Source organism: Centropristis striata, chromosome 15 (genome assembly GCF_030273125.1).
Source record: "Centropristis striata isolate RG_2023a ecotype Rhode Island chromosome 15, C.striata_1.0, whole genome shotgun sequence".
NCBI classification, from domain to species: domain Eukaryota; kingdom Metazoa; phylum Chordata; class Actinopteri; order Perciformes; family Serranidae; genus Centropristis; species Centropristis striata.
The window spans coordinates 1,037,616-1,049,974 of NC_081531.1; the positions used below are offsets into that span (position 1 = coordinate 1,037,616).

At 37.6% G+C, this 12,359-nt stretch overlaps 2 protein-coding genes across 2 annotated transcripts in view; both read right to left on the reverse strand.

Moving 5' to 3' along the window:
• Positions 1 to 7,414, reverse strand: part of ehbp1l1b (EH domain binding protein 1-like 1b) — a 44,952-nt gene extending 37,538 nt beyond the window's left edge. Inside the window, exons 1-3 of the mRNA XM_059351377.1 lie at positions 6,901 to 7,414; positions 1,038 to 1,095; positions 485 to 580 (exon numbers count right to left, since the gene is read on the reverse strand). Coding sequence (XP_059207360.1) covers positions 485 to 580; positions 1,038 to 1,095; positions 6,901 to 7,004 — 258 coding nt within the window. The 5' untranslated portion in view covers positions 7,005 to 7,414. The remainder of the gene's footprint in view (positions 1 to 484; positions 581 to 1,037; positions 1,096 to 6,900) is intronic.
• A 3,307-nt stretch (positions 7,415 to 10,721) lies between these two features.
• Positions 10,722 to 12,359, reverse strand: LOC131986906 (E3 ubiquitin-protein ligase TRIM35-like). Its single transcript, XM_059352047.1, has one exon. It carries the CDS (start codon positions 12,126 to 12,128, stop codon positions 10,722 to 10,724), a length of 1,407 nt encoding a protein of 468 aa, XP_059208030.1. The 5' UTR covers positions 12,129 to 12,359.

The window sequence follows — 12,359 nt, forward strand, 5'->3', positions numbered from 1 at the left end:
CAATCAACCAACCAACCATCCAACCATCCAACCAACCATCCATCCAACCATCCAACCAACCAACCAACCAACCAACCATCCATTCAACCATCCAACAAACCAATCAACCAACCAACCAACCAACCATCCAACCAACCATCCATCCAACCAACCAACCAACCAACCAACCAACCATCCATCCCTCCCAACACACCTGGACCATACTTCTGTCCTTCACAATAAAATACAGTACAGTAAAAATACAGATGTACTTTAAGATCGTGCCTGAGTGTTCTTACTGTTTTCTCTCATCAGAGTTACTTTCATTTTGTAATTAAACATGTAAATCTCCATGTACAAAAACTAAATTTCACACGTAGATTGTTTATATCTATAAATCAATTATAGCTATACTGGTGGTGGAGATCTTATTCTAAATGACTGTGAAAACACCGGAAAGTGCAGCATTTTAGATGTGTGTGTGTGAGTGTGTGTGTTGTGGTACCTTGAAGAGTGTGACGGAGATGTCGATGTTCTCGGGGACCGGCCACACCACGGTGCCCCGGTACGGGTTCTTGATGCCCGGCTGCCAGCTGTGCAGCTGAAACACCAGAACAACAACACAGAGTTATTAGTGACATAAAACAATAAACAATAAATAACAATAAAACAACATGCATGTCTGATAACAAATACTAAGAGAGAGTGGAGGAGTGATGGAACAGAAAACCAGTTTTACAAGTTTTAAAAATACATAAATACCAAACATTTACAACTCTAACCAATCATTTTTAATTGTTTACTGTCAAACACTGACTTATCAATAAAAATCACTCTTAAAATAAATAAAATTAATTATCTCTAACAGCTAATGTGATCACAAAATCCTCCAAAAACAAAAATATTCATATATTATATTCTTATTCGGAGGCTTCTTAAAATGAGCTGAAACAGTAGAGGAGTGTTGCTTGGGTTTCAGAGGTGTGTGTGTGTGTGTGTGTGTGTGTGTGTGTGTGTGTGTCTGTGTGTATGTGTGTGTGTGTGTGTGTGTGTGTCACCTTGGAGCACATGCGTCTGTTCCTCCTGGTCCACACCACCCTCAGCTTGTCCGGCTGCCTGCAGAGAGACACAACACACGTCACTGATGACATCATCACACGTCACTGATGACATCATCACACGTCACTGATGACATCATCGACTTGTCAGAACCTGTCTATGAGAGCGTGACTTATATTTTTATTCATCATTTTTTTGTGTTTTGTTTTTTTAAATGCTACTTTTAATGTTAACTCAAGCTTTTATGGGTTTAAAGTTTACAAACAGAAATAAATAAATAAATAAACAAACAAACAAACAGTCAGTGAAAGAAAAACTTGAAGTTCATGAAATTATTTCTCCAAACAACAAGGATATTGTAGAGACGAGCAAACATGAAGTCATGTGAGTCTGAATAAAAACGCCTCGGAGTCAGAGACAAGACAGAGTGTGTGTGTGTGTGTGTGTGTGTGTGTGTGTGAGTGTGTGTGTGTGTGTGTGTGTGTGTGTGTGTGTGTGTTACTAAAGTTAATTTATAGAGCACTAAATCACAAAGTGCTTTACAGAGGGTAAAAATAGGGGAACAACAGCCAATTAAAACACAATAAAACATAGAATTATAAAATAATATGTAGAATGCAGGCGGGTCATCCAAACGGCTGTCTGGAGAGATATAAAGATATAAAGATATAAAGATATAAAGATATAAAGATATAAAGATATCTGGTCTTTAGAGGATTTATAAACAGTGGACCATCGGGGTGGAGGCAGAGAACCGGACTGGTCAAAAACACCCCAAAGTTACAAAGAGTATATATGTTATGCAATACTACGTCTCTTTATGTCTTTTCTAACTTCTTCTAACTTCTTCTCGTCTCTTTCTGACCAGGGGCAGTAGGTATAAGGAGAATAACAGGGGCCCCAGGACCGAGCCCTGTGGGACGCCATATTAACATTACATTACATGTCATTTAGCTGACGCTTTTGTCCAAAGCAACTTACAATAAGTGATTCAACCTGAAGGTACTAGACTAAGACCACAGGAATCAAGTAAGAACAGAACTTTAAGAGCTAACTGTCATCGCTACAGGAGTGATAGATGTTAAAGAAGAAAAGAAGAGAAAAGAATATCAGAGCAGACGAGTCTGACACACAGCTGAAGCTTCTGTCAGTGAGATAAGATGTAAACCAGTCTGATGCTGTGGCTGATATGACCAAACAGTCATGTGATCATTAATGAGGATGGTTTAAATATCGTTTAGACTCTCAGGAGACGTTTCAGAGCTGAGTTGTTTCTGAAAAAAAATGATTGAAATGTATCTTAAATATTGTTTCTTTCCAGTTTGATTGACCTAACAGCTGTTATTTTATTGACGAAAAAGGAAAGGAACATAGTGCGTTCATCAGTAGACTGTGTGTGTGTGTGTGTGTGTGTGTGTGTGTGTGTGTGTGTGTGTGTGTGTGTGTTTCCATTGTATTTTCTCTGCAGCACAGGAAGTGAAACTGGAGTCATGTGACCTGAGAGTGTGAGGCGAGGCAGGAAGAAGGAACCCCCTCACACACACACACACACACACTAACACACACACACACACACACACACACACTAACACACACACACAGCAGTACATAGTAATTATAATCCAATGACTCTTCTCCTCTCGGCTCTCTAACCTCACAGAGACTCTAAATATAAAATATTAACGTCTGTTTCAACACCTGCAGGATATTTATATCGTTTAGAGCAACTGAACGTCGTCTCGAGTTTCAGAGGGTGTGTGTGTGTGTGTGTGTGTGTGTGTCAGGAGGTCAGGCGTCGGAGCTCAAACGTGTTTTCTGCTCTGAAACAACAGAAACAAACAGCTGAGTAACAACGTGTTATTACTGTGATTATGACTGTAATTATTATAATTACTGTCTGTGTTGAACAATGAACTATAAACATGATGAAGTGCTGAAATGTTTGTTTAAAGCCTCATTGAGTCTGTGACATAAACTGTACAAACTCTTTGTCTTGTCGTCACATTAAACCTGTAAAATGTTTCTGACTTCTTCTGTTTGTGATGGAGACGATCTCGTTCTTACTGCAACATAAACATATCATTTATGATCACTCTGTTGTTACATAAATACATATTTGTACCTAACTCTGTTTACCTCAAATCATGTCTGTTTTCCATATTTACATTTTATTCGATTTTTAGATATCTCATTTTACTTTTAATTTATTTAATATTTAATATTTCTGTTTTATTCTTCTTCTCCAAGAATCTCCACCTTACCGTGGTGGAGTGTTTGTGGGCTCCAGAGACCTGACCAGGGTCTCCCAGGGCACTGGTCCCAGACTAAGAGTGATCTGAAGACCCTTATGAAGCAGACCAGTAAAAATCAGATCCTCAGAGCGAGGCCTGAGGGTCGGGAGCCGGAGCTCCTCGTCCTCCAACCTAATATCAGCTGATCAATCTTCAGCTTGGATCCATCAACTCATGCCCAGCAGCTCTGCAGGGACCCTGTGCCCCCCCCCCCCCAGCATCAGCTGCTAGCAAACTGCAGCTGCAGTAAAGCAACAACGTGCCAGTTTTGTGTATTTTCTTGCTGTGCTACTGAACAGAATCTCTCAGTTCAGATCAGACAAACTCAGTTGATGAATTTTGGACCAATAATGAAGCAGACAACAACTAAAACATCTCCCAGTCTGACATTATGTCATTTCATTTTAATTTTGTGCATTTATAATTTTTTCCAAAATGATCTGGCGACCCCCAGAAATCATCTTGGGGGCCCCAAGGTTGAGAATAGCTGGTCTACAGAATAGCAACGGGCACAGCTCCTTCTGGTCTGAAGTCCTTTGTTCAGATCCACAAACCCTCCCGTCCACTACGCTCCTCCAGTGAAAGACGTCTGGCTGAAGGCCTCTACGTCTCAAACCAGACTCTTCTCCTCTGTAGAACCCTATAGGTGGTGGAACCAACCTCCAGACTCTTCTCCTCTGTAGAACCCCTATAGGTGGTGGAACCAACTTCCAAACTCCATCCGTTCTGCTGAGTCCTTCTCAATCTTTAAGAAGAGACTGAAGACCAACTCTTTACTGAACACCTTCACTCTTAATCTCCACTGACGACTACGACAAGTATCACTGACCACTCAGAGACCTAAAAGCTCTTCAGTCCTGATGGACTCAAACTGAACCACGGCTCTTACACTCTGCTATGTTTCTGACTTCCTCCTTGCTTGTGTTGTATTAACTCTCATTTGTACGTCGCTTTGGATAAGCGATGAAGTTCAGTCGAATATTCTGTCTGTTTTTGGTCTAAACTGACACTATACGAGCCGCGAGAGTGAAACAAAACTTTGACTTTAAAGAAACTGAAAATAATAAAGTGAAAGTAGACGAAAGCTTTTTCAGGTTCAGGTGATTATTCCCTGTTCGTGAACATTATGATTAAAAAATACACTAAACCGATCTCATGAAACACATTTAACTTCTTTACTAAAGTATTCTTTATTTACTTTAGATAAATATTGTAATATAAAAGAATATAAATTAAAGTCACACAGTGACTCAAATTAAGTGTTAAATGAATATCAACACAGGACCTCGTGTCTTTACGATCTGACCAGGAGCAGTAGGTATAAGGAGAACATCAGGGGCCCCAGGACCGAGCCTTGTGGGACGCCATATAACAGACCAGTGTTTTTTAGAGTTTACCTGACGACACACAGACAGACATGTGACTTTATGAAACATTTTAAACGCTCCTCGTGGCAGAATAACTCATCTTCACCGCCTGCTGGAGTCCTGAGAGAACTCGTTCTTAAAGAAAGAGGAAGAATCTTTCAGGTGATCTACCAACAACACGTCTCCAGTCACCTGACCTCTGAGTGTGTGTGTGTATGTGTGTGTGTGTGTGTGTGTGTGTGTGTGTGTGTGTTCTTGTACTTCCTACATAGTGAGGACCAGAACACGTTTTTAACCAACAAAGTGAGGACATTTCGGCCGGTCCTCACTTCTTTAAAGGCTTTTTTGAGATTTCAGACTTTGTTTTAAGGGTTAAAGGTTACATGATAATGATAGTTAACTGAAACTGTTTTGTGTGGTTACAAAACTAACTAAAATTATAGTGAAAATGTCCTTCGTTTTCGTCTTTGTCAACTTTTTTCATACATAATGAAGATGGATCAGACAAAGGAAATAAAGGCAAAATTTACTGTGACCTCTTTTAATCTCCCACCCAACAAATACCCCATTACAAAAAACTAAAACTAATAAAAACTAAACTAAAACTAAAGCATTTCACTCTAAAAACTCATTAAAACTAACTGAATTTGAAAACAAAAATTTGCAACAAAATAAAACTAAAACTAATGAAAAATCCAATGAGGGTCCTCACAAAGATAGAAGTACAAGAGTGTGTGTGTGTGTGTGTGTGTGTGTGTGTGTGTGATTTCATCAGCTCAGTGGGAGTTGTCTCTGTTTCTACATGTCAAACTTTACTGTCTCCAGTGTTTCTAATCTCTCCGTTACTCAACAATCAGACTTCAGTGAATCGGCAGATAAGAAGCTGTGGAGGTCAAAGGTCACGACACGCTGCAGAAACCTCAGAGAACGCTGAAAGTTCACCGTTTATACATTAAAAACGTCTTCAGTAAATTGCACAAGAGGAGAATCCCTGCAGAGCTGCAGACTGATTCTGACAGTGAGGATTTATCATCATAAACAGGAGTGTTTATGATAATAAATATAATAACAGTGAATCAGCTGTTGCTTCGTCTCAGAGGATAAACGGTGAAATTATAATTTTCAGGTCGGTCTCGTGATGTAAAACAGACTTTTATAGACTTATTGAGAAACAGACGTCCAGCAGTCAGGAGACAAAATAATAAAATAGATTAAAATGTAATAAATAAATAAACATAGGGAAAAATGGAAATTCTTTATTTCTGCATTTATCATATTATTTATTTAGGATTTTTATTTATTTTATTTCAACATTTTCATTTATTTAGTTATTTATTTTCTCATTCATTTTTACATTTCCATAAACTTATTTATTTATTTATTTATTAAATGAATATATTTAAAATGAATGAATGAATGAATGAATTAATCACCCAACAATGTCTTGGATCTACAAATATAAATTTAAAATAAATAAATGTAAAAACATAAAATAATAATAGATTTTTTTAAAATAAATAAATGAAACGTTGAAATAAAATAATAAATACAGAAATACCTAAATAAATAATACAATAAATGTAATGATATAAATGTTCCTTTTATTTCTTTTTTTCTATTAATTTAATTAATTATTCATTTGTTTATTTATCTATTTAATATTTAGTCTCCTCCTCCTCCTCCTATATATATATATATATGTGTGTGTGTGTGTGTGTGTGTGTGTGTGTGTGTGTGTGTGTGTATATATGTTGAAATATTTTGAAATATGCCAAAATTTTCCCCTCCATTTCCCAATATTTGTAAATAATAATAATTTTAAATGATATAATAATAATAATAATAATAATAATAATAATAATAAATGCATAATAATGATAAATGTACCCTACATTCCATATTGGTAAAATAATAATAATAATAATAATAATCATAATAATAATCATAAATGTAAAATAACAATAAATGTCCCCTACATTCCATATTTGTAAAATAACAATAATAACAATGAATGTATACTTTAGTCAGCCAACAACGTCATAATGTAGATCTTCAGCCATCATGTATAATAAATAATAAACCAGTAAAAGCCTGTGACGGGCTGAGGACCCGCTGGGGTCGGGCGGGTCTCGAACCCGCGCCCGGGGCGAGCAGAGAGCGGAGCGGAGCGGGGCGCAGACAGTAATGAGAGAGGACCCACTGACCATTTGGCGGTGAGCTCCAGGTCCAGCTCCTGGTACGAAGCCACGAACTGGAACCGGGACGCCTTCTTCCCCACGCGCTGCAGCCGCTTCCACACCGAGGCCATGACGCTCCCACCGCCGCTTCACCTCCTTAAAAGGGCCGCTCCTGCTCCTGCTGCTCCTGCTGCTCCTCCTGGGGAGGATGAAGTCCACTAAAGCGTGAAGTTGGTGTGATGAAGCGGCGCGTGGAGCAGCTCTCGTGTCGCCATGTAGCGAGAAGAGAAGAAGAGAAGAGAAGAGAAGAAGAGAAGAGAAGAGAAGAAGAGAAGAGGAACTGGCTGCTTCCTGTCACTCACTCTGCTGAAACATGAAACTAAAGCAGAAGAGAGAAGAAACACACAGCTGGAGAGTTCACTAGAGTCCACTAGAGTCCAATAGAGTCCACTAGAGTCCAATAGAGTCCAATAGAGTCCAATAGAGTCCAATAGAGACCACTAGAGACCAGATCGGATCACTTCTGTCTGTTTCTGTCAGAGATCCGCAAGGAAACAGCCGAGAGAGAGAGAGAGAGAGCGAGAGAGAGAGAGAGAGAGAGGTAGAGAGAGAGAGAGAGGGAGAGAGGGAGAGAGAGAGAGAGAGAGAGAGGGGGAGAGAGAGAGGGAGAGAGAGAGAGAGGTAGAGAGAGAGAGAGAGGAGGGTTAGATATGTAAAGTTTTATGTTTCTTTATGTAAAACAGTGAGTCAGACTTTGAACGTCACTAATCTGACTCTCACTTTATCACACTGTGAAAAAAAAATAGAGAGAATTTTTTTTACGTATTTATTTTATTTATCATATATAAATAATAATAAAAATATATTTAAATATATATTTATAAATATATAAATATTTGTATTATTATTTATATATATGTATAAATAATAAATAAATAAAAATATTTTTTTGTTATAAATATATATATATATATATATAAATATATAAATATTTATTTATTTATAACAATATATATATATATATATATTGTTATATATGTATATATTTAAAAAATCTCCAGAAATTTACTGCATATTTTACATGTTATTTTCTACATTAGGAGCAGTTGCAAAAAAAAAAGTGAATGCATTTTTATTACAAATATTAACCATAAAATGAAAAAACAAAAACAAATGACCATTAAATAACATCAAACAGCTGTAAGTTATTTTACGGATAAATTCTTTAGAATAGATATATCTGTAGAATAAATACATTTTTAACTTTAATATGACGCCACATGTTGCTGTCAGACTTTTAACTGTGTTTTAAATGTTTAAATGTTATTATGTTTTTAAATGTTTCTCATATTAAATGTAAAGTTTCACAGCCTGAAATCCATAAAACAGATTTAATTTGAGCTCATAGTTAAAACTGAGTCACTTCCTAAGTCTCAGCTGTGTCACACACACACACACACAGAATAGTTTGTGTGTGTGTGTGTGTGTGTGTGTGTGTGTGTAGAGGGATTTTCCTCGGTGAGTATTTTTAGGAGCGATGGACGAGCAGAAACAGCTGAGGAGGAGAGATCATGACTCAGAGCTGCTCTCAGGTTACAACAAGCACAGAAACACAGTTCATCCTGGAAAGAAACTGTAAACAGACATTATTTTTCAGAGTTTGAACTTTCCGACGGTCCTTGAACGCATCATCGGTTATAAAAAGTGACCGTTACTTGTGTTAAATGTTGATACTTGTGTCAGAATCTCTTTATTCTCCATGTTTCATTCACCGTTTGCATAGAAGGAAACTGTTAAAACAAGCAACTGTCTGAGTTTTAGATTTCCGATGGTCCCTGAATGCCTCATTAGTAATGAACGTTTCCATGAGAAAAAGTGACCAAAATAAAGCTCAAGATTGTGATTTTTTCAGTCAGAATCACTTCATTATTTGTGTTATTTAAAACATGTCCAAAATAAAACGTTGAAATATTTGTTTTCTTTAACATATCACCAAAAATACACCGTTTATCGTAGAAAAAAAACTGTAAAAACTGGCATTATCTGCAGAATTTGAACTTTCCGACGGTCCTTGAACGCATCATCGGTTATAAAAAGTGACCGTTACTTGTGTTAAATGTTGATACTTGTCTCAGAATCTCTTTATTCTCCATGTGTCATTTAAAATAAAGAGAAAAGAGGACAGGAGAGGCTGTTTACACAGAGCTGAGGGGAGAGGACAGGAGAGGCTGTTTACACAGAGCAGAGGGGAGAGGACAGGAGAGGCTGTTTACACAGAGCAGAGAGGAGAGGACAGGAGAGGATGATACTAATATGTGGAGGAAACTGTAGGTGGTTTTGTGTCTTTTTGTTTTATTTTTGTTATTGTGTATAAAGACGGTTTGAGTTGTTGTGATTGTGTTGATTCCTCAGAGCTGCAGGACTTATTTATATACAGTAAAACAACAACAACTTCTTTTTTCTATATTTCTACATATTTTTGTGGAATAAATGGAATTAAAAAAAAATAAATTCTATTTTTATTTATTATCCTTATGTTAAATATATATTACAAATATCAACGTTAAAATGAAAGTTTAAATCTGTAAAATAAAATAGAATGAGCCATTATAAATTTCTATTTTATAGTATTATTTCATTAATGGTCTTGAATTTAAAAAAAACAAAACAAGGCATATTGTTAAATATAAAATTAAAGCAAGTAAAAATAAAAATATAGTAAAAAGTGAGTAAAATGTAAAAAGAGCAAAGAAACACGTTGGTGGAGAGAGACAGAGACCCTGCTGGTCACATTTTACATCATGATCATAAATAAAATAAAAATAAAATATATATATATATATATAAATATATATGACATGCCCACTTTATGCTGATAACCCTCAAGTCTCCTCTTTACTGACATGCCCACTTGAGATAAAAACCCCAAACTGAATTTGAAACCTTCTAAATGCAACAATTAAATAAATCTAAAATAGTTGAATAACATTAAAATGTTCAGTCAGGAAAACATTATTTTCACATCACCAAGTTGATCTGTTTATAATTTTAAGCCCACTTCAAAAAAAACACTGATACGCCATATTTAAGACTTTTGCTTTTATTACAAAACTCAAACAAACATTTCTGACATTCAAGCCACGCCAACAAACCTGCACCACCCTTCACAATAAAAGCTCAATAATGCATGAACAGTGAAAATGCCATAAAGTTATTAGTTTAATTACAAATATGAAGCAGAACATGGAAGTTCAAATCTGTTCATTAATATAGTGGGACAGATTTTTTTCTTTTTATTTTGTTACAGTATTCTTCAAAAGCTTAATGGTCTCGAATGTTAAATGACAGTTAATCCTGTGAAAAAATACAAAAAAAACCATCATATTGCTGAATGTAAAATTAATGAAACTTTCTGATTTCTTACAGTGAAACTTTCAATTTAACAATGAAAAAAACAATAAAAAAACTGTAAAACCTTTGGCAGCAAAAGTTGTCAAACAGTTAATGTCAAATTAAAGTAAAAACACTTTAGTTATTCTACAGAATTATATATTTTAAATAAAGATATTAACTGTTTATTATCTGTGTCTTTAAATCCATCATCTGTAAAATAACTTTGTTGTTTTCTGTTATTTGACAGTAAATTTTACTATTAAACACCAATAAAACAAAAACAAAACAATCAATGAGGATGAAGTTTTACAGATTTGATCAATAACCAAACAGGAAACCACAGAGACGCCTGCCAGTCACAGAGTGATTGACAGCTCTTTGATCTGAGGAGAAACAAACATGAGGAGGACAACGTGGTCACATGTTCCTCAAAGACTTCAGACGATGCTGATCGTCTATTCCTGTTGTCCTGCAGCCACAGAGACCTTCACTGGTAAAACATGCAGTGGGAGATTCTTTATATAATCCCCATTCATAAAATATGGAAACATCCTCTCAGTGAAAGTGTGTGTGAAGGTGTGTATGTGTGTGTTGGTGTCAGCATCAGAGAACGACAGCTTTCCTCTGTTCCAGTCCAGATTCACTCTGATCCTCGGAGGCTTCTTCTGCACTACGAGAGCAGTTCCTTCATCTGATGGTGAATGTGATGAGTAGTTAAATATAAAGAACCCTATTCTCCATAATCCAGAGTCTATGTCTCCTCTCCTCTGGACAGACTCTGCTAACACACCCAGATCCCAGTTTATATTGTCTCCAACCTGGACCTCCCAGCTGTGAGTCCCTGAGTTAAAGCCCTCAGAGCCCAGAACAGACCAGTAATCATCATCAAACCTCTCTGGATTATCAGGAAGCTGTCTCCATCCTACATATCTCAGACTGGTCAGATCTTCAGACAGGAAGAGCCCTGTACCAGCAGTGTTTGGGTCCAGAACAACAGGCCTGTAGGAGACCAGGTCCTTCATCTTGTTCCAGATGTTGAAGGCCAGGTTGCCCAGGTGTTTGGCCTGGTCTATCAGAGCTCCTGAGGGCAGCTGTGGATCCTCCAGCAGGGGGCGCTGCTGGACTCTTTCCACTGCAGCCTTGTAGTTCTGCAGGAATGAGACGTGTTCAGCTCTCAGCTGGTCCTCTGTGGCTCTGACTGTGTCTGAAAGAGCTGCTATCTCTCTGCTCAGAGCCTCCATCTTCTCCTTCATCATCTGACTCTTCTGCTCCTCTTCCTCCCTCAGTGCAGCCATCCTGGCCTCCTCTTCCTCTTCTAGAAACTGGTGAAGCTTCTTAAACTGCTCCTTAATCTGCGTCTCTGTGCGTCGGGCCTGGACCTGAATGTGTTCTGCTGTTTGATCAAACTTCACTTTAACTCTTTTAAAAACCTTTAACTTCTTCTTTAAAGGCTTCAGAGTTCCCTGAAGTTCCTTCTTGAGTTGTTGTGCAGCTTCATCGATGGGTCTGAATCTGTGGTTGGTGTGTTTTTCTGAGTCTCTGCAGACGACACACACTGGCTGCTGATGGTCCAGACAGAAGAGTTTGAGTTTCTCAGAGTGCAGACTGCAGAGAGGCTCTGAAGCTCTCTGATCTCTCTCCTGTAAGAAACTCTCACACAGGTTCTTTAACACCAGGTTACACGGTGGTTCACTCTTTGAAGATCTTCTCTTACAGACTGGACACTCTCTGGTTGGTTTCCCCGTCCACCAGCTCTGCAGACAGTCTCTACAGAAGCTGTGGCTGCATGACAGAAGAACAGGATGTTTAAAGATCTCGTGGCAGACAGAACAGCAGAGATCGTCCTCTAATCTGGAAGCCATTTTGTCTCTGAGTGAAGCTGAAAACACAGCAGACAAACAGCTCAGCCACTCCCTGTTCTCTCAAAGTTACTTTACTTTCCTGTAAAACTGTCGTTCAGTTTGTGGATTCAGCAGCTGGTGAAGTGGAGCTGTTCCAGTATTCCCAGTAATCTCCTCAAGTCGTCCTCTTTCATTCAAAGTGGAGGTTTTAGTCTGAAGCTGGATCTTATCCTCCGTCTCTCAGAGTGTGTG

Excerpts from the sequence above, each read along its gene's own strand:
- LOC131986906 (XM_059352047.1), bottom strand. The coding sequence starts at position 12,128 with ATGGCTTCCAGATTAGAGGACGATCTCTGCTGTTCTGTCTGCCACGAG.